At 40.8% G+C, this 23537-nt stretch overlaps 1 protein-coding gene across 2 annotated transcripts in view; it reads right to left on the bottom strand.

Annotated features, from left to right (window-relative positions):
• fam184ab (family with sequence similarity 184 member Ab) overlaps positions 1–23537 on the bottom strand; it is a 134768-nt gene that overhangs the window by 54399 nt on the left and 56832 nt on the right. For both annotated transcript variants that reach the window (XM_068706930.1, XM_068706932.1), the window contains exons 4-10: positions 23066–23305; positions 22739–22822; positions 21530–21781; positions 15388–15523; positions 14225–14406; positions 10085–10270; positions 1094–1216 (exon numbers count right to left, since the gene is read on the bottom strand). In XM_068706930.1, coding sequence (XP_068563031.1) covers positions 1094–1216; positions 10085–10270; positions 14225–14406; positions 15388–15523; positions 21530–21781; positions 22739–22822; positions 23066–23305 — 1203 coding nt within the window. The remainder of the gene's footprint in view (positions 1–1093; positions 1217–10084; positions 10271–14224; positions 14407–15387; positions 15524–21529; positions 21782–22738; positions 22823–23065; positions 23306–23537) is intronic.

Genomic DNA, 23537 nt, shown 5'->3' with positions numbered 1-23537 from the left:
CTTATCTAATATGTCTATTTATATTATCTATAATATCTATCTATGTACCCATTTTAGAAAAGTTTATTAAATTTTCTGACTGAATCAATGAATGTGATGTTGCTTGCTTTATATTGCAAGGTAGATATTTCTGTGAAACCATGTAGCCATTGTCAGCTAGCTAGCCTTCAGGTTATGTTAGTTCTTGGCGGTGCAGGAGGACACAACTCTCTCTAATATTTAGAATTTAGACTGCCGTAACCATTTTAAACGATAATTGTCGGTGTTACATATTGCTCCTTTAAATAACTTTTGACCAAATGATACATACACTGAAATTCAGTATAAACAACAGACAGTATGAATGAATGACTAAGCAGCCACCACATGTATTTTAATACATTTTGTTGAGCAGTTGAACAGTGTTAAGTAATTAGACACTTTGAGCTGGTGGTTGAAAGGGATAACTGTCATCAATACTATAATCAGAAAGCTAAAAACCATTTAGGTTGAGGAAATAGCTAGAGTTAAATAGCTATAACTCTTGGGCTACATTTGGGGTTATATGGTATATTTCTTCACATGGAACATTTCAATGTGTCCTTTAAGAAAGATGGGAGCTTCACATTTTGAAGGGACCCTGCCTCATTTTTCAGCTGGTAAAATGACTTGAAAATACAGTTTACTTCTCCTAAATGATATAAATGGTAAATACTGTTTATCATTTATTTATTATTCAAGTCACGCACATTATTAAGGATTCAGACTCCAGTTTCCCTAACTTTTGGAGGTCACAATACCAAGAAGAAGTTAAGAGAGCAGTGAATGAGAAATTTACGACAAAAAATGTTTACAAAACAAACTCGCCATTTAGAAGCTGATCACATGATCTCAAGGATAAAATTTGAAACTCAATTTTTAAGGCAACGTGGACGACGAGTTCTGAATTAATTTTAAAATAATCATAATATAATATTTTTCAATAGTAAAACTACTGTATTTCACAGTGTGAAGATGATAAATGATTTGAAATAATTTATGCAATTGTTTGTAACATTCAAGTTATTTCACAGCACGATAAGTCAGGTAAAATGCAAGGTTCCAGATGTTCTACCTCTTCGCTGGCTGCGGTGAGTTTGGAGTTCAGCTCCTCGCTGAGCTCGTCCAGCTGCTGCCTGAGTGTCGTCTTCTGCTCCTCCAGCGAGAGGCGCTCCCTCTCGAACTGCTGCTCCAGCTCCTGAGCAAACCAATCAGAAACGCACATCTGTCAAAGTAAGCTAGCGACAAAAGCAAAGGAGCATCACCAAGGAACTGAAAGCTAGAATGTGAGACTTTTACATATAAAGGATCATCCGTCACGTTCAAGCCCTTGCAATATGAGTTGACACAGTGCTGATTGAGCCTATCGTCACCTGTGGAAACATTCAAAACGTACCCTTATTTTAGACTTAAAGGGAGCGCTCCTCGGGGGAGCTCACCTGCAGCCATGTGTCATGGACGGTGTTTAATGACTGCAAGAAGGTTGGAGACAAATATTACGCTTGAAGAGAAAAGTCTCTGTGATTAAATCAAGAAGTCACGCGCAGGTGATACAAGTTGTGCAGCTTTTATCGTGTTTTAATACCATTCCTGGTATTTTGCATCAACGAAGAATTCAGCAAGGCTAAAAACAGGAGGTGGATGTGCTGGAGGCTCAGGCTGACGCACTGAAAAGAATCACAACTCACAACACAACTCAAATCCTTCATGTATGTGTAGTGTTCCCTCGGTTGTTTTGCAGATCCAAAATCAAAAAAGATGCCTCCCTCGCTCACTTTGTTTGACATCCCATTCACTGAATTCATCCATGCAAACTTTCTAAAAATACTACTTCATTGTCCTTGACAGAGACGAGCGAGAGCTGTAGCATACCATAATAAAGCTTATTAATGCCGTCTGATGAGTGGCAAACGGTTTCTGTTATAGCGCGCAATGATTGCTGCTTTCCAAGGACAATTAGAGTCGAGGGAAATTGCTGTAGTGTCAAATGAAATTTGCCACCATTATTCATTACACAAGAGGATAGAGTTTGTGAAAAAAAAACGTTCAGTGTATTGACGACTGTGTTCCATAAGAATGAATGGACCTTCTCAGAGATTCCAAATCTGAATGGAAGAAAGAGTGAAAAATCACAGTAATCCATGTGTAATGACATCTTGTATTTCATCAGCCGCAGACTGGAGGAAGTTTCTCTGTTGCAACTCGGCACCGTGACAACTGTGACTACTGACTGACACAAATATGCATCCGTTAAACAGTTTGCTATGATTTGGTACAAAGAATCACAGATTGACCTCAAAATGATCCAGTTTGTAAAATGTCAACTTATTCCAACACTCCGCTCCCTGTTGTTGCTTGCAATAGTTTCAACACCCTTATGCAACCATGAAAAAACAAGAATGGGGCCTGTACCTGCCCATCTCCGGGCTACGATGAAGTCTCAAGCTACATCAAGATCTGTCCGATCTGCCGTTCGCCTAAAGCCTTTCTCTCCCTCATGTCCTCACTGAGGCTTTCCTTGAGACTATTCCTTGCTCGTGAATCCAATGGTGAAATGGGTTTCAGACAAATCAGGATAACCAACTTCAAACTTTCTTCTATTTCTACATGTTACGTAGTTTCTTCTATGGATATTTACAAACTCTAATGCTTTGTTTTACCTGTTGTGTTTTACCTGCTGCGGTAACGTTTTTTTAAGGCCCCTGATCTAAGGTAACCAAGGGGAAACCTCCAGGTCTGAAAAGGGAAGCCAATGCAGAAGTGCCATAAACTTGCATTCTTTGTAAAAGCCAGTCGGGGGCAACTCCAACCTGTTTGCAAAAAGTAGTCGGATTGTATAGAGGTCTATGAGAAAATGACCCTACTTCTCACTTGACTTATTCCCTCAGTAAAAATTGTAAACATCAGTGTATGGTCTCAATCGCTAATTTCAAGTCTTCTTCAATACAACATGATGTTCATTTAGTAAATTATGGTCTCAATAAGAGTCAGCTACTAGCAGTACCTGGCTCTGCCACACCTCGCAGTTCCCCAGATCCACCATCTAGTCCAAATCTGGTCAGTTCTGGTTCAAAAAACCAAGACGGCGAAGATGGCGACTACTTTGTATTAACAGTCTATGATGGGAACTTGTAGTACCTAAAGCTGCATTAATATATATTTCTGGCCCTTTGTGGCCACAAAACAAACTATAAATTCAACATTGAAATATCATTACCCTGCAATAATTTATTATCAGTTTTTTTTTTGTTGAAAGCAGCCATCGCTGCTAATGAGAGCGGTGAGAGTCAACCACAACAGTAAAGTTATTGGCCCTGAAACCAAAACAATGAGCTAAGGACTGGGATGATATTAATGCTACAAAATGTCTTCATCAACCTCAAATCCATGGTCATTTCCTACAACATTTCCGACCAGTGCTCATTGTAAACACCACAAAAGGTGAATTTTGCGGATGAAGCTCTACTATAGTGAGGCCCTGACACTGTTTTAGTTTTTACTTACAAATACAAAAAATAATTTAAACGCACCACATCAGACACCCAAATCGCAGCCATGAAATAGAACGAATCAATGAATCCAACCTATTTTTGTCACTATCTAAAAATTTGAATCCGTGGAAATCTCGATTGATACGTAAGGTGACTTCCAACAGTCTGATGATATCGAGGACATCGGTCAATTCAGACGAACAGATGGGGAGGAATCTAATATGACACATCAGGATTCCTGTCATACCTCGCCGCTCGATATGGAGGGTGACACCGAGGTGCTGCAGACGATTCATTTAAATTCCAAACACCAGTCTCCTCACAGACAACTCTCATTTAATTTAAAGCGATGAAAAGAATAGAGGTGATGAAAGAAAAGATGATTAACTAGACGTGATGAAACTAGAGTCAAATGGAAGGATGAAGAGGCATTTCATCTCATGTGTCTGCCACCCTGGTTTTGGAGAAAAAAACATATCAAACCGGAGCGAGGGAATGAGAAGGGAATGAATTCTGCCTCCTCCCTGTCACTCATTCAATGTGGACATTTCTGCACCAACACCGGCAGCATAATCATGAAACAGAAGTGAACAATGGGGAATTAATGTGCATATCAGAACACGGAACGGAATAAGAGGCCACGGAAATCGCACAGGGCCAGAGAGTCTGCATATGGAATGCATATCTGATGGTTACGGAAATGCATAACGCTCTCCTTTTAATGTAGCTGTCCGCTCTGATCGGGTCTACTGTGGAACAGTATTTAAAACACGTCCTCATTATGCAACTTTGATGCAAGAGAATATTTGATCACTTGCCTCCACATGGCCGTGTGTGACTGGAATAAAGGGCCCCGTGGAGATTAGGCATCATCACAAGGCTATTTCAGGCTGGCGGAGCTGCAAGCCTCGACTGCAAATTAGTGGTATAGGCTATGGTTCGGAACAGGTGGACCTCAGGCTCATTAAGCGAGTCCCAGGGCCCTGTTTGTAACCCTCATGAGGGAAATTGCACTGTCTCTCATCAGGTACAAGAGCCGTCGTGATACTGGAAAAATGGTACTTGGTCATTTGAACAAAAGGGAGCGAGTGTATGTTTTCTGAGGAGCAGCAGACAGAGTGATGCAGGTTGTTTTGTTGAAACGGGCCCAAAGAATCAGGCCCGACCCTACATGAACCCGCATAGTGTGTCCTAGCCCGACCGTTACCGTAACCACAGGAACAGCTTTTTGCATTTGTGATCTCCGACGTGTGGCATCTCCTACCAAATGTTCAGCACAGCCCAACAACTTGCCATATATATTATAAAAGACATTGCATAACATTTCTCCTCATTAATGAGAGTCGGGAGTATGTTCAGTCGTTGACGGGATTTTCCAACAGCAGCGAAGAATCAATGAGACAATTGTCTACAATGTCGATGTTGATTACAGCACAAAGCATTCTTTCTCAACTGAAGGGGAAGGGAGCCAACGAACGAAAGGCACACATTGAAAAATGTTAAATTGTAATGAAGACAACAAATCAGTCTGTTGTAATGCAATAGAGTATAACTATAACAAATGCAATGAATGTAATGTTGAAAATCTTTTGGTTGTGAAGCAACTTAAGATAAATTCAAATTCAACATAAAGAACTACAAACCTCAAAAAAGAGCAGAACCAACACCTCTCTGAAACTGTACCAACAACTGTAGATTATGTTTTTTGAATCATGAGTTGTGTAAAATGGCTTCTGGCATCTCCACAGGTGGCCTTGTGCATTTTCTTGATTGTGTGGTTCATATTAGAGGTGCTATATACGCGATTAGGAGCATTTCTATTCTTCTTAATGGCTCTCAACATGGCGACGGCTGAGCCACAGCTAACAGTGCAAACAGTGCAAACAACCTGCTGACACATTACTCCACCTTATCTTCACATAGCAAACAGTTGTAATGCTCGAATAGCAAATTTAGCACCTTTAAAGAACACGGCTGAAACATTCAAGCTCAAAATAATAATATGAATCAGATATTTTCTCTATACCTTGAAGGAGAAAAAAAAAAATCACGTTGGCTAATGAATCTGCTTTTGCTGACCTCACTTTAGCTGAAGAAGGAATAAACCTCACTGGTCCCCAAACAGAAACTCGCACGTTCTTCCCAAGGAGTAAAAATATAAAACATAGAATATGCAGTAGACAAGCAGCGTAAAAGCGCCATCGAAGAAGTGGGTGTATACTGTATGTATGAGCTTAAGTCCTGTTAGGGTCGCCACACACTGTGCTAAGTAAGTAGCGGTGAAATATTTATGCTGAAAGTTTTAGGAACAAACACACATACACTAGTATCAGTTGGCTGCCAAATTCAAATCCCTCAGCTCACAAGCTCACGTTAATGTCTTTTATCGTTCCATCATTTTGTCCTGATTTTGATCACTTCACCCACTTTATATTCTCCACGTGCAGTTTTACGCGTAGTGAGTGTCATAAGCGTACAAGCAGGACCATGAAATTAAATCTCAGGGCCGTACACCCATTTAAATGTCAAAACTCCCACACCTCTTCCGAGCCTTCACTTCCTGATGCGTTTGAAAGATCTTAAAGCTCAACTTAATTAGTCACATAGTCATTGTGCCTTTATTAACTGCAAAAAAAGTGACAAATCATGCAGTGTAAGAATGTCCTTACAGCACAGAAAAGTAAATTTTTTTGCACACATTTTCAAAAACCAGAAAACCGTGCATTTGCCACACTTCCTCGCGCGCGTAGGTAGTGTGCTAATCTAATTAGTACTCGACTGTTTTCTGCACACTAAAGCAGCTGTGTGCCTCTGCATGTGAAAAGGGAGAGTAGCAGATTTAGCAACGCCCCAAAAATAGCACGATAGAGCTTCCTATCACCTGTGTGAGTCATCAGGCGCGCTGAGTAGTGTACACATGTGGATTCCATCAGCTGCCACATCTCTCAACTCTGTTTTCATTGACAACTTATTTCTATTCGTCTCTTTTTTGAATCTCTTTTGTTACATTATATCACTGACAGAAGCTCCTGCAGGTTTTTCAACCAGCCTAGGTTATGTGAGCTCAGAGGAGTTGAAGATGACATTTATGAGTGATGAAAATATAAATGTGCTCCCACGTCAGTAGACTGCCTTTCCTCCTTTGCCAGCTTCTTAGTCATTGTTAAAGCCCCTTCTGATGTTTTTTAGTCTATAGATAACCTAATCAAATTGCAAAACATTTTACAGGTATCTGAGCCACTCCACTTGCTCCACATGTGATGTTTTCTCCCTCTGCAGAGAAATTACAAACACCAAACCTTTATTTTAAAGGGGCTGCTTGTTCACTGAGTCATACTTTTGAAAATCTGCTCTGTTTTTGCTCGTGTTGACACGATATCAGAGGATGCAGGCATATGCGATTGTAAGCATCAGCTTCACCGACTCTCGATACAACTCTTTTAATAGAAACCAGTTTGAAATATTTTTGCTATTTTTGAAGAAAAAGGTAAAACAGATGCTATAGCGATCCCTGCTATCGTTTTATGAAGCACATTCAGATCTTGAACAGCAAAATAGCTAGATAGAGCTAAAAGGCAAAAGAACTTCTTGGGTCTATATGATGTCTTCTTTAAAAATACCCCGAGGGGCTTTTTAAATCTAATAGATTCTGTTGGTCCAGTCATTATATCCAATCCTTCCCTGAAAAATGGTCCCTTGAAACTGTCTTTCTTCCTAGTTTAGCAGAAATAAACACAAATAATAATCTTGTCCATTGGATATCACCGCAGCCAGATTTCTGACATAGCTCCTATTTCACCCATTGGCTCCTAATTCTTAATTCCTAAAACGATATAAATTGTACATAGTACTCACCTCCCCAGGCTCTTTTTGGTCCCAGAAAAAAGTTTTCTATAGAATGACGTTAAGGAGAGCGGAACATAAAAAATGAAAGCATATCACTGCGAAAAGACTTCGAAAAGCATTCCTGCTCAAAACAAACTCCTCCAGTTGTGTTTGGATGAGCCCACAGGAAGGCACAAGACACTTGGATAAAGCTGTAGAAGAAGTTTTGTGTTTTTCAGACATTTTATAACATTTTTGACGTCTTTTGATCGACTTCCGTCAAACAGTTTGTCTGTTTGCAGTGATATGATTACATCCTTCATTTTCCGTTCTCCTTGACGCCATTCAATGGAGAACTTTTCTGGGACCATAGAGAGCCCAGCGAGTTGAGTACTGTATAGAATGTATATTGTTTTTGAGTTAAGCCTCACCCTTATGTTTACCGCCAAAAAAGTCTAATGATGTCTATAGTACATAAACAGTATAGTCACTGTCCCTAATGCTGTTTATTCATGTTGTTACCCAATCTGCAGTTTTCTACTACTGCTATCACCTTTAGCTGATTTAGCTGACTGTTTTGCTTTTAACATTTATGCCTTTTCTCTCTTTTTAAAACTAAGCTGGGTTGTAGAAATAAATAGTCTAATTTTCTTTGCATATCAACATTTACAGTCAAGCCTACCAACTAAAAAAGTAAAAAAGGTTTGAACCACAAAAATGAGGAAATGATCTGCATTTCAATGCCTGGATTCACTAATTCCTTTAATATCTGTATTCATATCACAACAGAAAAGCTTCTGGAACAATATTTAGACCTTCGTGAGACACGAGAAATGTACAATTCAAGTTGAGTCCCAAGGCAAAGAGAGCTTGTAGTTTCTTTTTTTTCTCTCCAGTTCTTGTAACAGATGGCACAGTCAGTGAACAATGTGAAGTTAGCTCAGAGGTTAGAGAAGCAGGCTTGTGACCAGCAGAGCGTCTGTGGGGAGGTAAATGAGAGCTGCCGTCTCCTCTTGAAAAAAAAACTAACAAACAGTAATGGATATATACTGTATTTTTGGCTAGTGTAATGGTCTGTATACCTCCTTCCATACACACACACACACACACACACACACACACACACACACACACACACACACACACACACACACACAACATGACTATGGTCAGTGGTTGATCAAACTAAAACATATGCAGACACCGTGGGACATCTGTCATCCAAAATCACCACTCATTCATTAACAAATATTGTGTAACATCAACAGACTGAAGTGGTGTGACAGGTCCAAATCTTTTGGCAGGCGACGAATCCAAAATGCATCGAGACTGAGAGAGCGAGAGAGAGAGAGAGAGAGAGAGAGAGAGAGAGAGAGAGAGACAGCTTGTGTTTTGACTGAGTCATTCCTGAATGTCCCACTCTTCAATTTCAAATTGGGCAAAAAGAATAGTGGAAATTGTGAAATTATAAAAGGGGTTTATCAATGTGTCACTACTTGTATCCATCCAGTAGTGAAAAAAGGTGTTCAGATTCTTGATGTTAAGCTGCACTACTTGATATTTTCCCATTAACAATGGATCAATTTCCCAGAAACATCACTCCAAATTATAGCTCATGTTGCTCATTGTTTGCTGGATGTATCGGCCGCCCTCCAAAGTCACACCATAGGTAGACGGGCAGGTATGCCATCCAATCATTTCATGCAGGTTGAATGAAGTCACTGGACTGAGTACTGTCCTGTGACAGCCACAGATATCAGCTTCTTTTCTTTATTTCAGAGCATTTGATTTGATATTATCAGCTGTTGGGATGTTATGAGAATTTAAACCATTTAACAAAAATGCTTCTAAATAAATTGCCTACAATAGGTTTAGAGCGTGTTTTGCTGTCAATAAGTGGCCAGAAAAAACCACACACACATATGTTTTCTTTAAGTATAAGTACCAATAAACAAATACTCAAGTACTCCTTTACTAAAGCAAGTAAATATACGTGAGTAAATATGGTAGAATTACCAATAAAATGTACTTAAAGTATCAGAACGAGGAGAGATGTTGAGAAGGGTTGAGGTGAAGTTAACAGTAACCTCTTGATGTATTGTTGGTTAGTTAGATCAATACCAAGACATCAGGTTTAATAAGCACATCACTACAACAATCAGATAACTGTAGGGTGGAGTGAAAGCATAAAGCTGCAGACCCTTACCTTCAGAAATACTGTACTAAATGTACTTAGTTACTATCTATCTCTGGTCTCCATAAAGAGAGTGATACTTATTCCAGACTGGGAGAAAAACAAGCTTCTCAAAGACAGGATCTGTATGGTTTGAGACGAGCCCGAAGCTTGATGATGCAGGATCAATTAAAACATACAGCTGCTTGTTTTCCTCCGGCTTTGAGCAATAAACGCTGATTACACAAAGACGCGGCGTTCTGAAAATTAATCTGGTGGATTCTCATTCGTCGTGCCCGGCGAGCTCGCCATCTGATGCACCCCTCTGTCGAACATATTATTATCCAGCATTCTTCCATTTCCGATAGCATGTGTGTGTGTGTGTGTGTGTGTGTGTGTGTGTGAATGAGGGAGGTTTAGTCAAGTCGTCAGTTAGAGGTTTTAGCGCCTCCATCACATTAGCGTAAAACACAGACACAGGGTTATCCATGATGGGCGAATGTCCGCCCTGCGTATCGGTCTGGCCTTGGATATATATACAGTATATCAGCGAATATATGTGTACGTGCGTACTCACAGCCAGCATGCGGTTCTTTTCCTTCTCTGCGTTGTTGAGAGCGTTCTCCAGGGTCACTCTGTGTTTCTTAGCGACTTCCTCGAGGGCTCGGGCCTGGCTCTCCTTCATCTGGCCGGCCTCCTCTTCGGATCGACCTCGCATGTTGTTCATCTCCTTCTCGTGGGACGACTTCTCCTCCCGCAGGGTCTGACGAGGACAGAAAATGCATATGCATGCGCACGTTGAGCAGGTTCATAAATATGTTTGGAGTTGAGCATTATGATAAGCAACACAGACACACACAGAAGGAGCTCGGGCTGACCTTCACCCCATATGCTGTGTTTTTCAGCCTTCACGTCAGTGTTTACTGGGTGAAACAGCCACGGAATCAATCCTGTATGCTGTCTGTATCTGTATCTGAAATTTGATTCCTCACTACTTCACTTCATATTTGTTATTCCTAAAGCACCAAAACCCAACAAGCTGAAAACAAATCTCTTTTTTTCACACTCCATGTGGGATTATAGATAAAGGGGTTATTGATTGTGGCGCTGTAGACCCACTAATCACTCAGCAACACAACCTGACCATCATTCTGATTCTAAATGGAGTCTTGACTATTTTTTTTTTTTTTAACGTTTTCCTGATGTTGTAGTCAGCATCATCGATGCAGTTAACTGACCTTTTGCTAAGCCCCGGCCCTTGTAGTTACTGTTGCTACGCCTGTCGAGATGATAACGGTGGCACTTGACATTCTTTAACTCTTCTGGTAACAATTCTGTAAGGCGGAGTTGGAGTGTAAACTCCCCTAAATCCAATAAAGAGCAGGACAGAGCAGCGAATGTCAGCCTAAACTTTGAAATATGTTGGCTCCCACTAAATGAATCAGTCGGTCACCAACTGGGCTCACAAAATAAAGTAGTTAGCTCATGATTTGCCAACTCTATGCTTTAGGAGTGATGATATGCTACTTCAGTAGGTAGCAAGCTAGTTGGCTCGGTGTGCTAATGTTTGCAGCTTGTTTGCACTTGTTGTGCAAAGGGAATAGCAAAGCTTGCCAGGCGAGCTCTGCCAGGCGAGCTCTGCCAGGCGAGCTCTGTTTTAGTTAGAGATTGAGAGCATGCTGATGAGTCTTTTTTGCCAGTGACTGGTTTGTGGATAAGTAAGAGGAGTGGTAGTTGAATCAGAAGCGAGCTGCCTCACAGATTTTAAACTGGAGACATAACAGAGGAACGTGGTAAAACGTAGGAATGGATAAAAGCCAAAGATGTGGCTCAGAGGGCGCAGAAGAGGGAGAATGAAGTTGTGCTTATTTGTAACCGAGATCCATATGTTGTGTAAGAGACAGAAAGGCAAGAACAAACGCTCTCTGTACTCGGCAACAACGCACTAGGTTTGTCATTGGGACTCTGGTACGGCATGAATCACAGATAAGGTCACAGAAAAGAGTGATGTTCCCGAAAAACCGAAAATAAAAATGTAATATGCGGCCCATTTACTTTGGGTTCGATCAGGGGAGCAGCTGTTTCTTCATTGCATGAGTTGAAGTCAATTTTAATAAGCCAAACTGCGCCAAAAAAAAAGCCACATGGGAGCAGTAATATCCGCTACTTGAGCTGACATTAGGCAGAGTAAAAGTCCCCTAAAGTGAGCCAATAAACTACTTTTGAGAATATTTCACGTTAGAGTGTGTATCAAGATTATCTGACTCCTAATGAGACCAGATTCAAAGTCAGTTGCTGATATCTTTTTTACTTGATTTCCCTGCCTGCACAACACACTTCTGGTTTTCTGCTGACAATAACAATAATTCATGTTTTTATGCATTAAGATGTAACTCTTTGGTATGATGTTCAGGTATCTGCTGAACTATTTATCATTTTAAAGGTGATGAATAAAAGGACGACATACTAGGGATGTCTCGGTCGAGGTTGTTTTTGGCCGCGATCGGGCGTCAAGTTCACACGGGTTAATTGAGGAGAACAGCGCTGCAACGCGAGCAGGCCGAGATGGATAAAACACAGTAGAGGACAGTAAAGAGAAGATCAGATTTGTTTGCTTCACTTTAGCTGATATCAATCCACTATAATATGCCCAGATTGGCCCTATGAGTAATCCTTAGAATCAGTTCGGGACATCTCACTACATTACACTAATTTTGGATTAAATCCCTGGCACGGTCTGGTGAATTTTGTATGTCAAATATTTCCTTTGTCAATTCCTAAACTCAATCATACGCGGCAAATTTTTACAGCCGCATCCAGAAATGGCATATTAACAATTCAATTTGTTGAAATCATTGGGACTCATCGACCAACGTCTGCTATAAGAACACAGTGTTCCCTCATTGCTAACACACTTAAAACACACACTGCAGCCTTTCCTAAAACACACACAATGTGCATTCCATTTGGCCCTGTACCAATCATTTTAAAACCAGTGAGTATCTGGAAGATTATTGACTACATCAGACATTGGCAACAACGTGAAAAAACCCACCAGGGATCATATTGGTTTGTACTAATTGCTCCAAACCAGAGGGCTGTTTTGGAAATCTACCAAGAAATGTCCATTAAGCTGGTCAAACTGAGCAAAACTGCTGTGTTGTCATATGGCCAAACAAACCCGAGGGCGACAATAAGAACAGCAGGGCATGAAGAGATCTTGGGTGGTTAATTTCTTCTTTTGTGGAAAAAAAACCCATAATTGTGGAAAAGAAACTGTTAACAAGAAAGAAGGAAAAAGACAAGCCTCCCATTCATTTAATGACATTTCCACAATGTTCTATAGTTAAGTAAGACCACTAACATTACCTAAAAAGTTATTTCCCTCCCAGCTCGCTAATGTTGCTTATTTTCAAAAACAATTATCACTCATTAATGCGAAAAAGTTGGAAAACACACTTTGATATTACCAAATTAGTTTTTTTTCTATGTAATGATTGTTAGGTTAGAAAAGCCCCCAGCAACAGTACTCTCACCAACAGCCAGATTACTGCGAGTAATCCACTAATGTCAGCTATCAGTCGAGCACTGGGGGGACGCTGTATGCCGCCATAACAGGAAGGTGCCGTAAAGTTTTTAAGTGGTGCGAGACGTTCTATAATCCCGAGGAAGACATTCAAATTCACAGCAGCCTCGCGCAGTGCGAGAACTCTGCCAGCTCCCAGAGGATTACACAGCACAAATGTCAGCGATAAAGGGATGGGAAAACACACATGAAGCAGCAACACTTGACATTTACCGTCGGCTGTGGTTGGTCTGCTGACTATACTGTTCCTTAAATCATCTGACCTTTAAAAAGAGGAGCAGCTTGTTTGTTTTTTTTAGCTGTTGTTCAAAGTTTATAAATGCAGTGATCGACAGGTTTGAAACTTTGATGTTTGATGTTTGCAGGTCCGTTTTTGCTCCCTTTTGCTCATAAGCATACGATTTTGTTGCATGTCTAAGATTTCTGAGAGCTATTCTGCGACAGATTGACTGAAAGAAGCTCTTGGGGTTCAGACAGGTGGAGAAAGACGAGAATACAGAAAAAGAGTGGGAGTCTTGATGCATTCTATACAGCAATATGTTCGCGCCTTCACGTGTTGTGTTTACCATGAGGTACCAGAGTTCACAGGGGGATTGCTCTGTAAAGTCACATAAATAGCAGTGTTGCAGAAACTAAAATAAATAGGAAAAAACTGGAGAAGAGCAAGTATTAGAATTGCTTCATAGCTCCAACAGATGGTCTTCTACTTTTGGGCTCGGGTCAGGCCAAAATGGAAAGACAGAGAGTACAAGCTTCTTACTTGAAATATAATAATCTCATCTTTTGGCAACCGAGCTTCTCTGATTCAACACTGCTTCTGACATTCTTAAATGCGTGGACATCAATGTCAGGACATTTTGTTGTCCCTGAAACTACTAAAATCCTGAAATGCATGCTAATCACTTGCTTTGCGTTTTCTCTGTGGTATAAATTGACTTGTTTATTTTATGCAAGGACCTATTCTCCAAAATATGAGCACAGACTCTTTTACTAATGAACTGTATTTGAAGGATAAAAAAAACAGGTCTTGAGGAGAGTCTACCACGACTTCAGTCACAGCATCTTGATGGCTTATTGCTTATTCACCACAGTGTTATTCCAGCCTGAGGTGAATACAAATGACCCACACACCTTCTCCAGGGACTGGAGCTGTTGTTTCTGTCTTTCGTCCAGGGCTTGGCTCTGGCTCTGCAGGGACTCCCTCTCTTCCTCCATCCTCAGCACTTTGTCCTTCAGCCGGCTCCTCTCGTTGTCCAGGTCCCTGATCGCTGCCTCCTGGGTCATCTGGGTGGCCTGCAGGCTGCTTATCTGACCTATGACGGGACAGAGCCGACAGGCGTGAGCAGAATGCAAAGAGGAAAGCATTGTCATCTGCATATTGACATTTTCGGGGGTCGGTTCTTGTTGATACAACCACACCATCATGTGCTAAATAAACTGATGTCAGCATTTTATACTTCAACTCAGTCCTGGGTTGTCAATGAGTTTAATTAATGGAGTAAATTTCCTGAATTCCCATTTTGTTTAACCTCATTCATTCACCCTGACATTTTGTTCATGTTAGCCCATTTCTTGCTTTGGAGACGGTGGTATTTTCTAGTTAGAAGCAACTAACTAGATCTCCAATATGTGGTCAGTTTATCAAAATAACGGTTGTTTGGTAATTTGCTGCGACCTTTTTCACAGATGTGACAGAGCCGCTGGCCTGGTGCCTTGACACCTTCTTGCTTGAGTATACTTCAGTGTGAACACAGTGTGCTGTCATAGTTACATGCTCCACCTAGATCTCATCTGTCTGCCTCACATGCAAGCAGCTCCAGTGGAAAGTGATGAAGCGTTCTCATTGGGCACGAGGAGCTCATAGGAGCTAATGGGCCGAACATAATTCTGCGCTGGGTTGCTGCTATCGCTCACGCATTTCAGACTGTAATGTTTATGCAATTTTGTTGCACAAAGCACTGACGGAAAGACATCACCCGGTATTAGATTCTAACATGCGACCATTTATCCGACATGAGTGCACAAAAACACACACCTTAAACCGGGCATAATTGATGTGAGAAGGGTTTCTTCTGCTTCTGAGGGACTGATAATGCTATTAGCCTGGGTGTATGCAACATTACGCCATTAAAGTGTTCCACGCCATGATGCCACAGACGACTTGAGAGGAGCTGTTAGTGGGTATGTTTGATGTGTGAGCACGACAAGCCCAGGAGGGAGGGGTCCTAAGGGTAGCATGGGTGCTAGTATGCATTATGAATGCAAGTCCATATGAGAGAGGAGGGGGGTCTTACTGGCTTTGAGCAGTATTTCAGTCGCTTGCTGCTGAACTCGGTCTCTGGCTGCCTCTAGTTCACACTCGGCTTCCTTCTGACGGATCTCCACAATTTCGGAGTTCTGGGTCACCTCGTCCAGCTGCTTGGTTAAGTCCTGAAGAGGAATCAAAGCCACAGAGAATAAACGAAACTCCGTTAACACACAGAGTATCAGCCATACCTGACGAAGACAATTAAGTCACTGAAAACAAGACCATTGAGAAGTGCTTGATGTGTCTCCTTGTTAATCAACGGAGAAATAAATGATGGAGCAAGGAAAGTGACTTTATATTTTGGCAATGAAAATGAAACTTGGCATTGGAAAAAAAACAACCTGAACTGAATAAAGAAACATTGGCATTAAAACGCTTGTATTTGAAAAAGTTGTATTGGTGCTGAGCAAAGTTGGCAGTGAAAAATAAAACACATGGCATTGAGAAATAATCTTCCATCAAGGTTTCTATTAAGAATGAATGTAACACACTTGTTCCTGTTTTATTTACAATCTCTTCAAACAATTTGCTTTTGATTGTTTTTCAATTATCATCTTTTTCTTTGTGTCAGACTTTTTTCAACGTTGTTTATTTTTAAGCTGACAGTTTAAAACCAAATGTCAAACCAGCATAACGCCAGTTAAAAGTTAACTTTAGACCCGTCTGGCTCAATGTGGAAAAAAACATATTAATAAATTTACTGTTCTGTAATTAATCATGTTCGACACTTTCAGACCTCTAATACAGTGATTCTCTGTGGCACTCTGCCAGGGGGTCTGTGAACATTTTTCAGATTCATTCCTTTAAATCAGGGGTCGGCAACCTTTACTATCCAAGGAGCCATTTTGCCCTGTTTTCCACCAAATAAATTATACTTTAAAGCAAATGCTGTGTGCTTATTCTGGAAGTGTCTTTCTACATTACATTTTTTGCACATATCAAGCATACAGGTAAGCCAGCATCGTTGGCAGTGAAAGCAAATTAATACGTCCACGCAGAATTAAACTCTCTATTTTCCTCTGTGACTTTTCTTTTTTTGGATTTATCCATTGATAGTTTACCGAGGGCGGGGGTCTGCAAACATGATTAGCCACCTGCAGGGAAAGGCACTTGACAGCGACATAATAGGATGTGACGCACATTTTAGTTGACAAACTATTGCAATTTTTTTTTATTTTCAGTGACACAGTATCACTTCAAACTCCAAGACAAGAGGTGCAACCGTTATTTATTTCCATGTCATATTATTGTCAATTATTTTTTGTCAAAGTCTGAGGCCATGTCCACACGACTACGTTTCCATTTGAAAATGCATATGTTTTAATACGTTTACACTGAGCGTCCACACTACGCCGCGTTTTCAAAGCACCGAAAACGGAGGAGTTTGAAAACTCCGGGGTTGCCTCTTTGTGTGGACTCTCGTAAACGCAAGTTTAGAAACGATGACGTAGACACCCACGTTCGCTACTTGATTGGTTCTTAGCAGTCACGACGTGTCCTTCCCTGATTCGTCACGCCCCTATCACGTGACCCTTACCCGGAAAATCACCAACAACAACAGCCTTGATTACCGATCGACTACCAGGTTCATTTAACATGGACAACTGATTACAGGTGGTGCTGAACTTGTTGTCTTTACTAGCAGCTGTTGTCCAGTTAAAGTCTGCATGTCTGCGGAGGAAGCTGCTGTTATTGGAGCGATTAGTGAGCGGCGTGTCCAGCGGGGTTATCAGACCTACGGAGCGGCCACGGTTAGCGGCTTTGAGCAACCAATCTACTTCCTGTTTATACCGGCCCCACCCACAAGCCCAGTGTACGTGAATAGTCACGTGATATTCGTTTTCAGGCGTATTAGTCTGGACGGAGATCATCTGGAAAACAATGCTGAAACACAGTGTGGCCGGAGATCGTTTTTGTTTGTTAAAACTCTGTTTCAAAGCGAAAACGTATTAGTGTGGATGTAGACTCAGGGAGCCACAACAGAGTGGCTGAAGAGCCACATGCGGCTCCGGAGCCGCGGGTTGCCGACCCCTGTTTTAAATTGTCTTTTTTGTTGAAAAAAATAGGCCACGTCAAATCTTTCTATGGGGCTCTGTCTTGTGAGGGGCCCTTAGCTGGAAAGATATTGAGAATTGTATTTTGATTGATCATTCATAAAACCAAAAAGTACCATTCATCCATATTTGACACAGTTAAAGAGGCTTTGAGGGTTAGATTAATGGAAATATACAGCTACTGGGAAGACGGAAACATCCACATGCTCATGATTAGAGAAATCACAGTTAAAAAAAAAAATTATGTTATGTATATGTTGTATAATAAGTATGTTGCATCAGTTGTGGATACAAAATCTGAAGCCCACAGTGAGTTTTCTGACATCTCAGACTTCCATAGCTAGTTTGCACAGAATGAAGCATATTGGTAGCTTATTACTAACACTGAGGATCAAGAATGTAAATGCTGACTGCTGCTCAATTAATAAGAACCAGACATCAGGGACACAGACACACAGACAAACACACACACACACAGTGCAGTAGCTGTGTGATTTAGCACTCTGTCGCAACTCATGAGGGGCAATTTCACATCTTTCAATCCCATCAAACGGCCTGCCTCAAACTTAATTACTGTTGCCATGGCTAAGACAAAGAAACCTCAGTGTGATAATAACCACTGAGAAGTCACACACAAACTACACATGATCGTGTGTGTACGTGTGTGTGTGTGTGTTCTGTCCATCTTGTACATCCTTGTGAGGCCCAATCAGTGTTTTAGACTGTTTGAAGGTAAAGACTTGATCTGAGGGTTCAGGGTTGGGGTTACGCAGGTTGTTGTTAAAACAAGATAACATTAATCTCAACAAGAGTCCCTAAAAAGTGCAGTGTATAAACATGAGTGTGTGTGTGTGTGTGTGTGTGTGTGTGTGTGTGTGTGTGTGTGTGTGTGTCTTGTGTGTCTGTCTATGTGAGGACCAATGTGAGCTTTAGATTGCATGAGGACAGCAATTTTAAGAAGACTTTTTGGAGCACAATAGCATTTTTGGAAAGTGAGAACAATTTTGTGCGATCTCCACTTCGTCAAAGGGCTGTTTGAGGGTTAAGACGTGGTTTCGGGACTGAGGTAGGTTAGAAGCAGATTGAATTAAGGATTGGGTAACAATCGCTCATATTCATATTCTATATCACTTTAAACGTCAAAGTTATGATATAAAACTGTCTGTTATGTGAGGACCAATTTGAGCTGAAATTGAGAGGGAAAGTGGGTATATATGTTGTTCAATCCTAGCTTCTTCAGAAGGCTGTTAAAGGTTAAGTATGCCGTTATGCTAAGACCATTGGTTCCAATTGAACATGGAAATCTTCACAAGAATATATACTTCATTTTCATTTACAAGGTAATAAAGTAATTTCCTCCTCAGACACCTGGTTGCTGTACTTATTAGCACATCTTGCTGAAGCAGGGATTACAAGTGCAATTGCTGAGGTCTATTTTTAGCAATGGTTAGGGAACATATTTTCTCATAGGGGCTCCCTACAAATACAGTGTACAAACCTGTGTGTCTGTGTGTGTGTGTGATGCTGGAGGAGGTCAATAGTTTAATGTTGATTTAAATAGGCGTGAACAGAAATCCCATAGTTGCTGGCATTTTGTTATTACCTCTGAATCACCCCTCATAATATTAAATATACAGTAAAATAAATCACACACAAATGCTCACACACACACAGAGCCTCACTTCTGTCAGTCATCCTTATTGGACATGGCCAAACCCTGCATTTACATTTAAATATAAAAAGCCTCAAAAACTGTCCTTTCAATGATGTATTGTTTTATCCTGCTAAAAGCTTCCCCTAACCAGTCCAGATAGGCTTTACCTGAGAGTGAAGTATTTAGTCCAAAGACAGTGACAGCAGCAATTTAACACAGCTTCAGTGGAGCATTTCACTTGGGGGCTAATTTGTAATTTTTGGCCTGCATATTTCTACAGACGCTTGTGAACAGTCCACGATTAATTACGTCTGTCTCAGTTACTCCGAGCGATCATTTGCTTGCATTTCTCTGGAGATTTGCCCAATAAATCATAAGCTAAAGGAGGACGACAGAGAACACTGGAGCGATAAGCTGTAGCAACCTGACACTACAAGTGCCTTCGCCTGTGTAAAGTTGATATTTGATGCTACTATTTCTACCCATGAAGTATGCCGGCACAGTAATTATGCCTCCTGAGACTAGGGAACATTTTGCTTTGGTGCAACACTCTAATTTTCCATAGTGGAAAGAAATTTAGTGAAGAGTGTTAAAAATGTCACTCTGCATGAGCAAAGTGCTACCTGTTGGAAACCGAATGATTACGAACTCTAGGCAAGAGGATTGATGAGATATGAGATGTGTATTGTCAAGATCAAAACAAAGATTACAAGTTTTGCTGCGAGCTTGTTCATTTAAAATCTATCATCTCACAGCAGGAGATGGAGGATTAAGAGATATGTTTCTAGTTTGAGGCTGTTATTAGGAGATTATTGGGATATTACTTTAGTAACAATACCAGATATCAGCCATGCACTTTGTGAAAGACTAAAAAACACGGGATCAAATTGTTTCTACCCTCTGAAATCTGTTTTCTTGAACCATATGAGAGAATCTAGAAGAGCTGTCAAGTGAAGTTGGTTTCAAGCTCTCTGCTCTGTTGCTCTGTTGTCGTTTCTTATCTGGGTTACAGTTAATTGCTCTGAAAACGAATGAAATTATTAACCCCAGGCACACACTCCGCGGCTGACCTTGATAACATTCTCAGTAACGCTGAGAATGGGAGCTCCCCCATCCCGTCTTCTGTGCAATCAGTGATGATTTCACACAAACTTCACAGAATCTCATAACAACTACAAAAACGACTTAACCATTTCCCCTGGAGCACATGTCAACTTTATTTTCAACGATGGCGATAATCATGTGCGTCTATTTCCAAAGGCCGTACAGAATTCAACAGAGTAGAAAGATGAACACAGCATTGCTATTTTTGCCCGACACAAAATGCACTTTGCAAAAATGCAAACATGGTACCAATATAGAGATGCAGAGAATAGTTTGAAGCATTGAGGCTAACGTTGACATTCAAATTCTAAATCAACATTTAAATGATGCGCACCTCTTATTTTATTTTTTTTGCATGTCTATTCATTCTGTTTAAACCCAGCATTTCTGCATCGTCGTAGATAAAGATTAGGCTACACTAATATTATTCTATTTGAAGAATTAGATTCCAGTGGTGGCTGTATATTGTTTCCTAACTCGTATGATCCAAAGAATTCCAATAATAATCCAGAGCTTTGTAAAGTCTAAATTTATTAGAAAAAGATAGATGGAAATGATTTCCAAAATTGTTTTTATCTAACAAAATAATACTTCAATCCATATTTGTTGGCGTTTAGCTTTTCAAAAACTATATTTTTGCTGCAGTCAAAGTTTGCTCTCCCGATTGCCAAACACAAAGCAGTAATCTACGAGTAACACAAATGTATTAATTCTATTTATATACCCGCAACGACGTCATAAAATATGACAACAGCTTCATTTGAAAACCGTAATAAAAGCCTTGAATTTAAAAAAAATAATGACATCCAGTGCTGAGAATGTCCAAAAAAAGATAACAGCAAAAGATTTGGGACAAAAGACTTGAAAGGCTCATTTGCATATTTGATCAGGGGAAAAGAGTGAAACTGGTGAAAGCCAACCCCATTTTTGCCATTTCCGTAGCTTCCTAATGGATACATGCTTGTGGATGCGTTGGGGCTATACACAAACGAAAATAGACTTTTTGTAATTTAATCTGTTGAAATTTAACATCACACTATAAATGAAAACTGTTCCCCATTTCATCTCATTTTCATCCCATACACAACTTTTATTTTATATACCCAATTTATCATCCATTACAGAGGACACATTTTGTAGGCTGTCCATAAAAGCGGCATCAGAAGACGGCCAATCAAAGACTTTATTCGATTCAGTTACAGGATGTTCTGGTACCATCCCTGTCCCCTCTAGTCTTTATAATCCACTTGAAGCAAAAGCATGTGACTCCAAAGATGGTGAGGTGTTTGAATCAGGTGTTTGGGGCTCAGACTCACCTTGACGGAGCTCTCAGCCGTGGTAAGGGACGCCTGAAGCCTGTGGGACTTCTCCCGGTTTTCCCGAGCTTCATCCGTTATCCTGGCCAACTCGGTCCTCAGTTTTCCAAGAGTTTTCTGGAGCGCTGCCTCCTGAGTCTGGAATTCCCGCCGCAGCTCGGCCTCGGTGCGCTTCCATGCCAACAGGTTGTCGGCAGTCAGCTGCTGAGTTCTCTTCATGGCCTCCAACTCGCGTTCGTAAAAAGCCTGAGCCTGTGAAAGGACAGACTGGTGTAAAAAAACACCTAAATCCAAACAAGTTGAAAACATTAGGCCTACGGCATGGAGACTGATCTTTAGTTTAGTTTTTTACTTTTCTCTCTCTTTTCTTTATAAAAAAATTGGGAATATAATTGGAAACTGTTGGAAAAGCTTTCTCATCAAAATGCAATCTCATGAGAAAATAATCAACACAAGTAAAAGTTTAAGCCAAGATGTCTTGGCTGACAGTGTTCATTGTCAGTGAGGAGGGATTTTTTATTGAAATTAATAGCTGTTAAATGCAGTAATTAAATCGCGGCTTTCGCTTTACACAAATCTGAAGATCACAGCCTTCACTTCGAGCAAGGTCAAAATAATAGTGCCAATAAATGTAAATGTGGTTCTTTTTGAACCATCACTTTTTACTTTCAGCAACACCTTGGGGCATGTCTTTATTGTAATGCTAAAACAACTCAAGAAATACCAGATGAGACATCTACAGGACAGCAATAACATACTCCTTAGATCTTTGGACAATTTGCTGTTAAAAATATATTAAAATGAATGTTTTAAACATTAAATAAGACTTAGATATCTTATCAATAATACGTATCTGATTTGCTATTTAACAAAAGCTGAATTTCAGATATTTTTGAGGGTTGAGGAGGGATTAAAATTCAGAAAACAGGAGCATAATGTGAAGCCTGACATTTGTGGCCTAGAAAATGAATAATCATCCGTTAGAAAACACATTTGCAGATGCACTCGCATTTATCATCTGATTATGAACAGGACAGACTCCACCATCATGCATTTCTTAGGGTTATACATAAATGTATTATTTGACAAATGTACCTGTTTAGAACACTTCATAGATGTATTTAATATTAATACTAATACTCCATCTCGGAAAACAGAAAACGTTTGCAGTGTGCGAGCAGCAAATGTCCGCTACAGTGGCTACAGTACCTTGCTGAGTTTGGCCTCGTACTCCTCCACCAGTCTCTTCTTGTCCTGTTTGAGTTCCTCCACCCGCTCCGTCAGAGAATCCACCTGCAACAGCACAACATGAGAAGGACAGAGATAAAACTACTTCTGTCCAGTTCCTCTCCCCACCCTTTGGTACACACACATATGGTACATATGGTAAGGGTTTGAGTTGATGCAGCAGGTTAACCGACAGAAAATGATGTAACAATCACAGCTGTCCCACTTTCTTCTGGTTGTCTCTGCTGTGATTAGTTTGTTGCTGTGCCTTTCATTTCTGCTCTACTTTCGCAGCAGCGAGTGCGTTACCTCGGCTTTGTGGAGCTGCCCCAGTTTCTCCTGGTCTTTGCTGTAGTTTGCGTTATGACTCTGGTGGCTGCGGAGGAGCTCCTGGACCTCCTGCCTGTGCTGGCCCTTCAGCTCCTCCTGAGCAGCCCTCTTCTCCTGCTCAAACTGGGTCTGGGCCTGGCTGAACGTGCGCAGCTTCTCCTCGAAGGACCGTCGCATCTCCTCCACCTCCCGCGACATGGACACCACGCGCTGCGTGTGCTGCCAAAGAAGACAGGAAGACAAGACTGCGCTTACAGGAGGGTTGATATATGGGTTGGTTGACGTATTACACTGTGGGTAAACCTTTGAAAGAGCTCTAAGTCAGGTGGTGATGTTCCGGCTCGGAGGGTTTTGACCTTCTGGCTGCTCTAACTTACAACTGAAAACCTTAACATCTTAACAAACAGCGCTCTATAAATATGTGTCCACAAATATAACAAAAAAGGACATA

The sequence above is a fragment of the Cebidichthys violaceus genome, unplaced genomic scaffold (genome assembly GCF_023349555.1).
Source record: "Cebidichthys violaceus isolate CVI_PGR_0920_01 unplaced genomic scaffold, fCebVio1.0.p SCAF_125, whole genome shotgun sequence".
NCBI lineage: Eukaryota > Metazoa > Chordata > Actinopteri > Perciformes > Stichaeidae > Cebidichthys > Cebidichthys violaceus.
The sequence above is the reverse complement of the archived record's forward strand: the minus strand, read 5'-3'. Positions and strand labels throughout refer to the sequence as shown.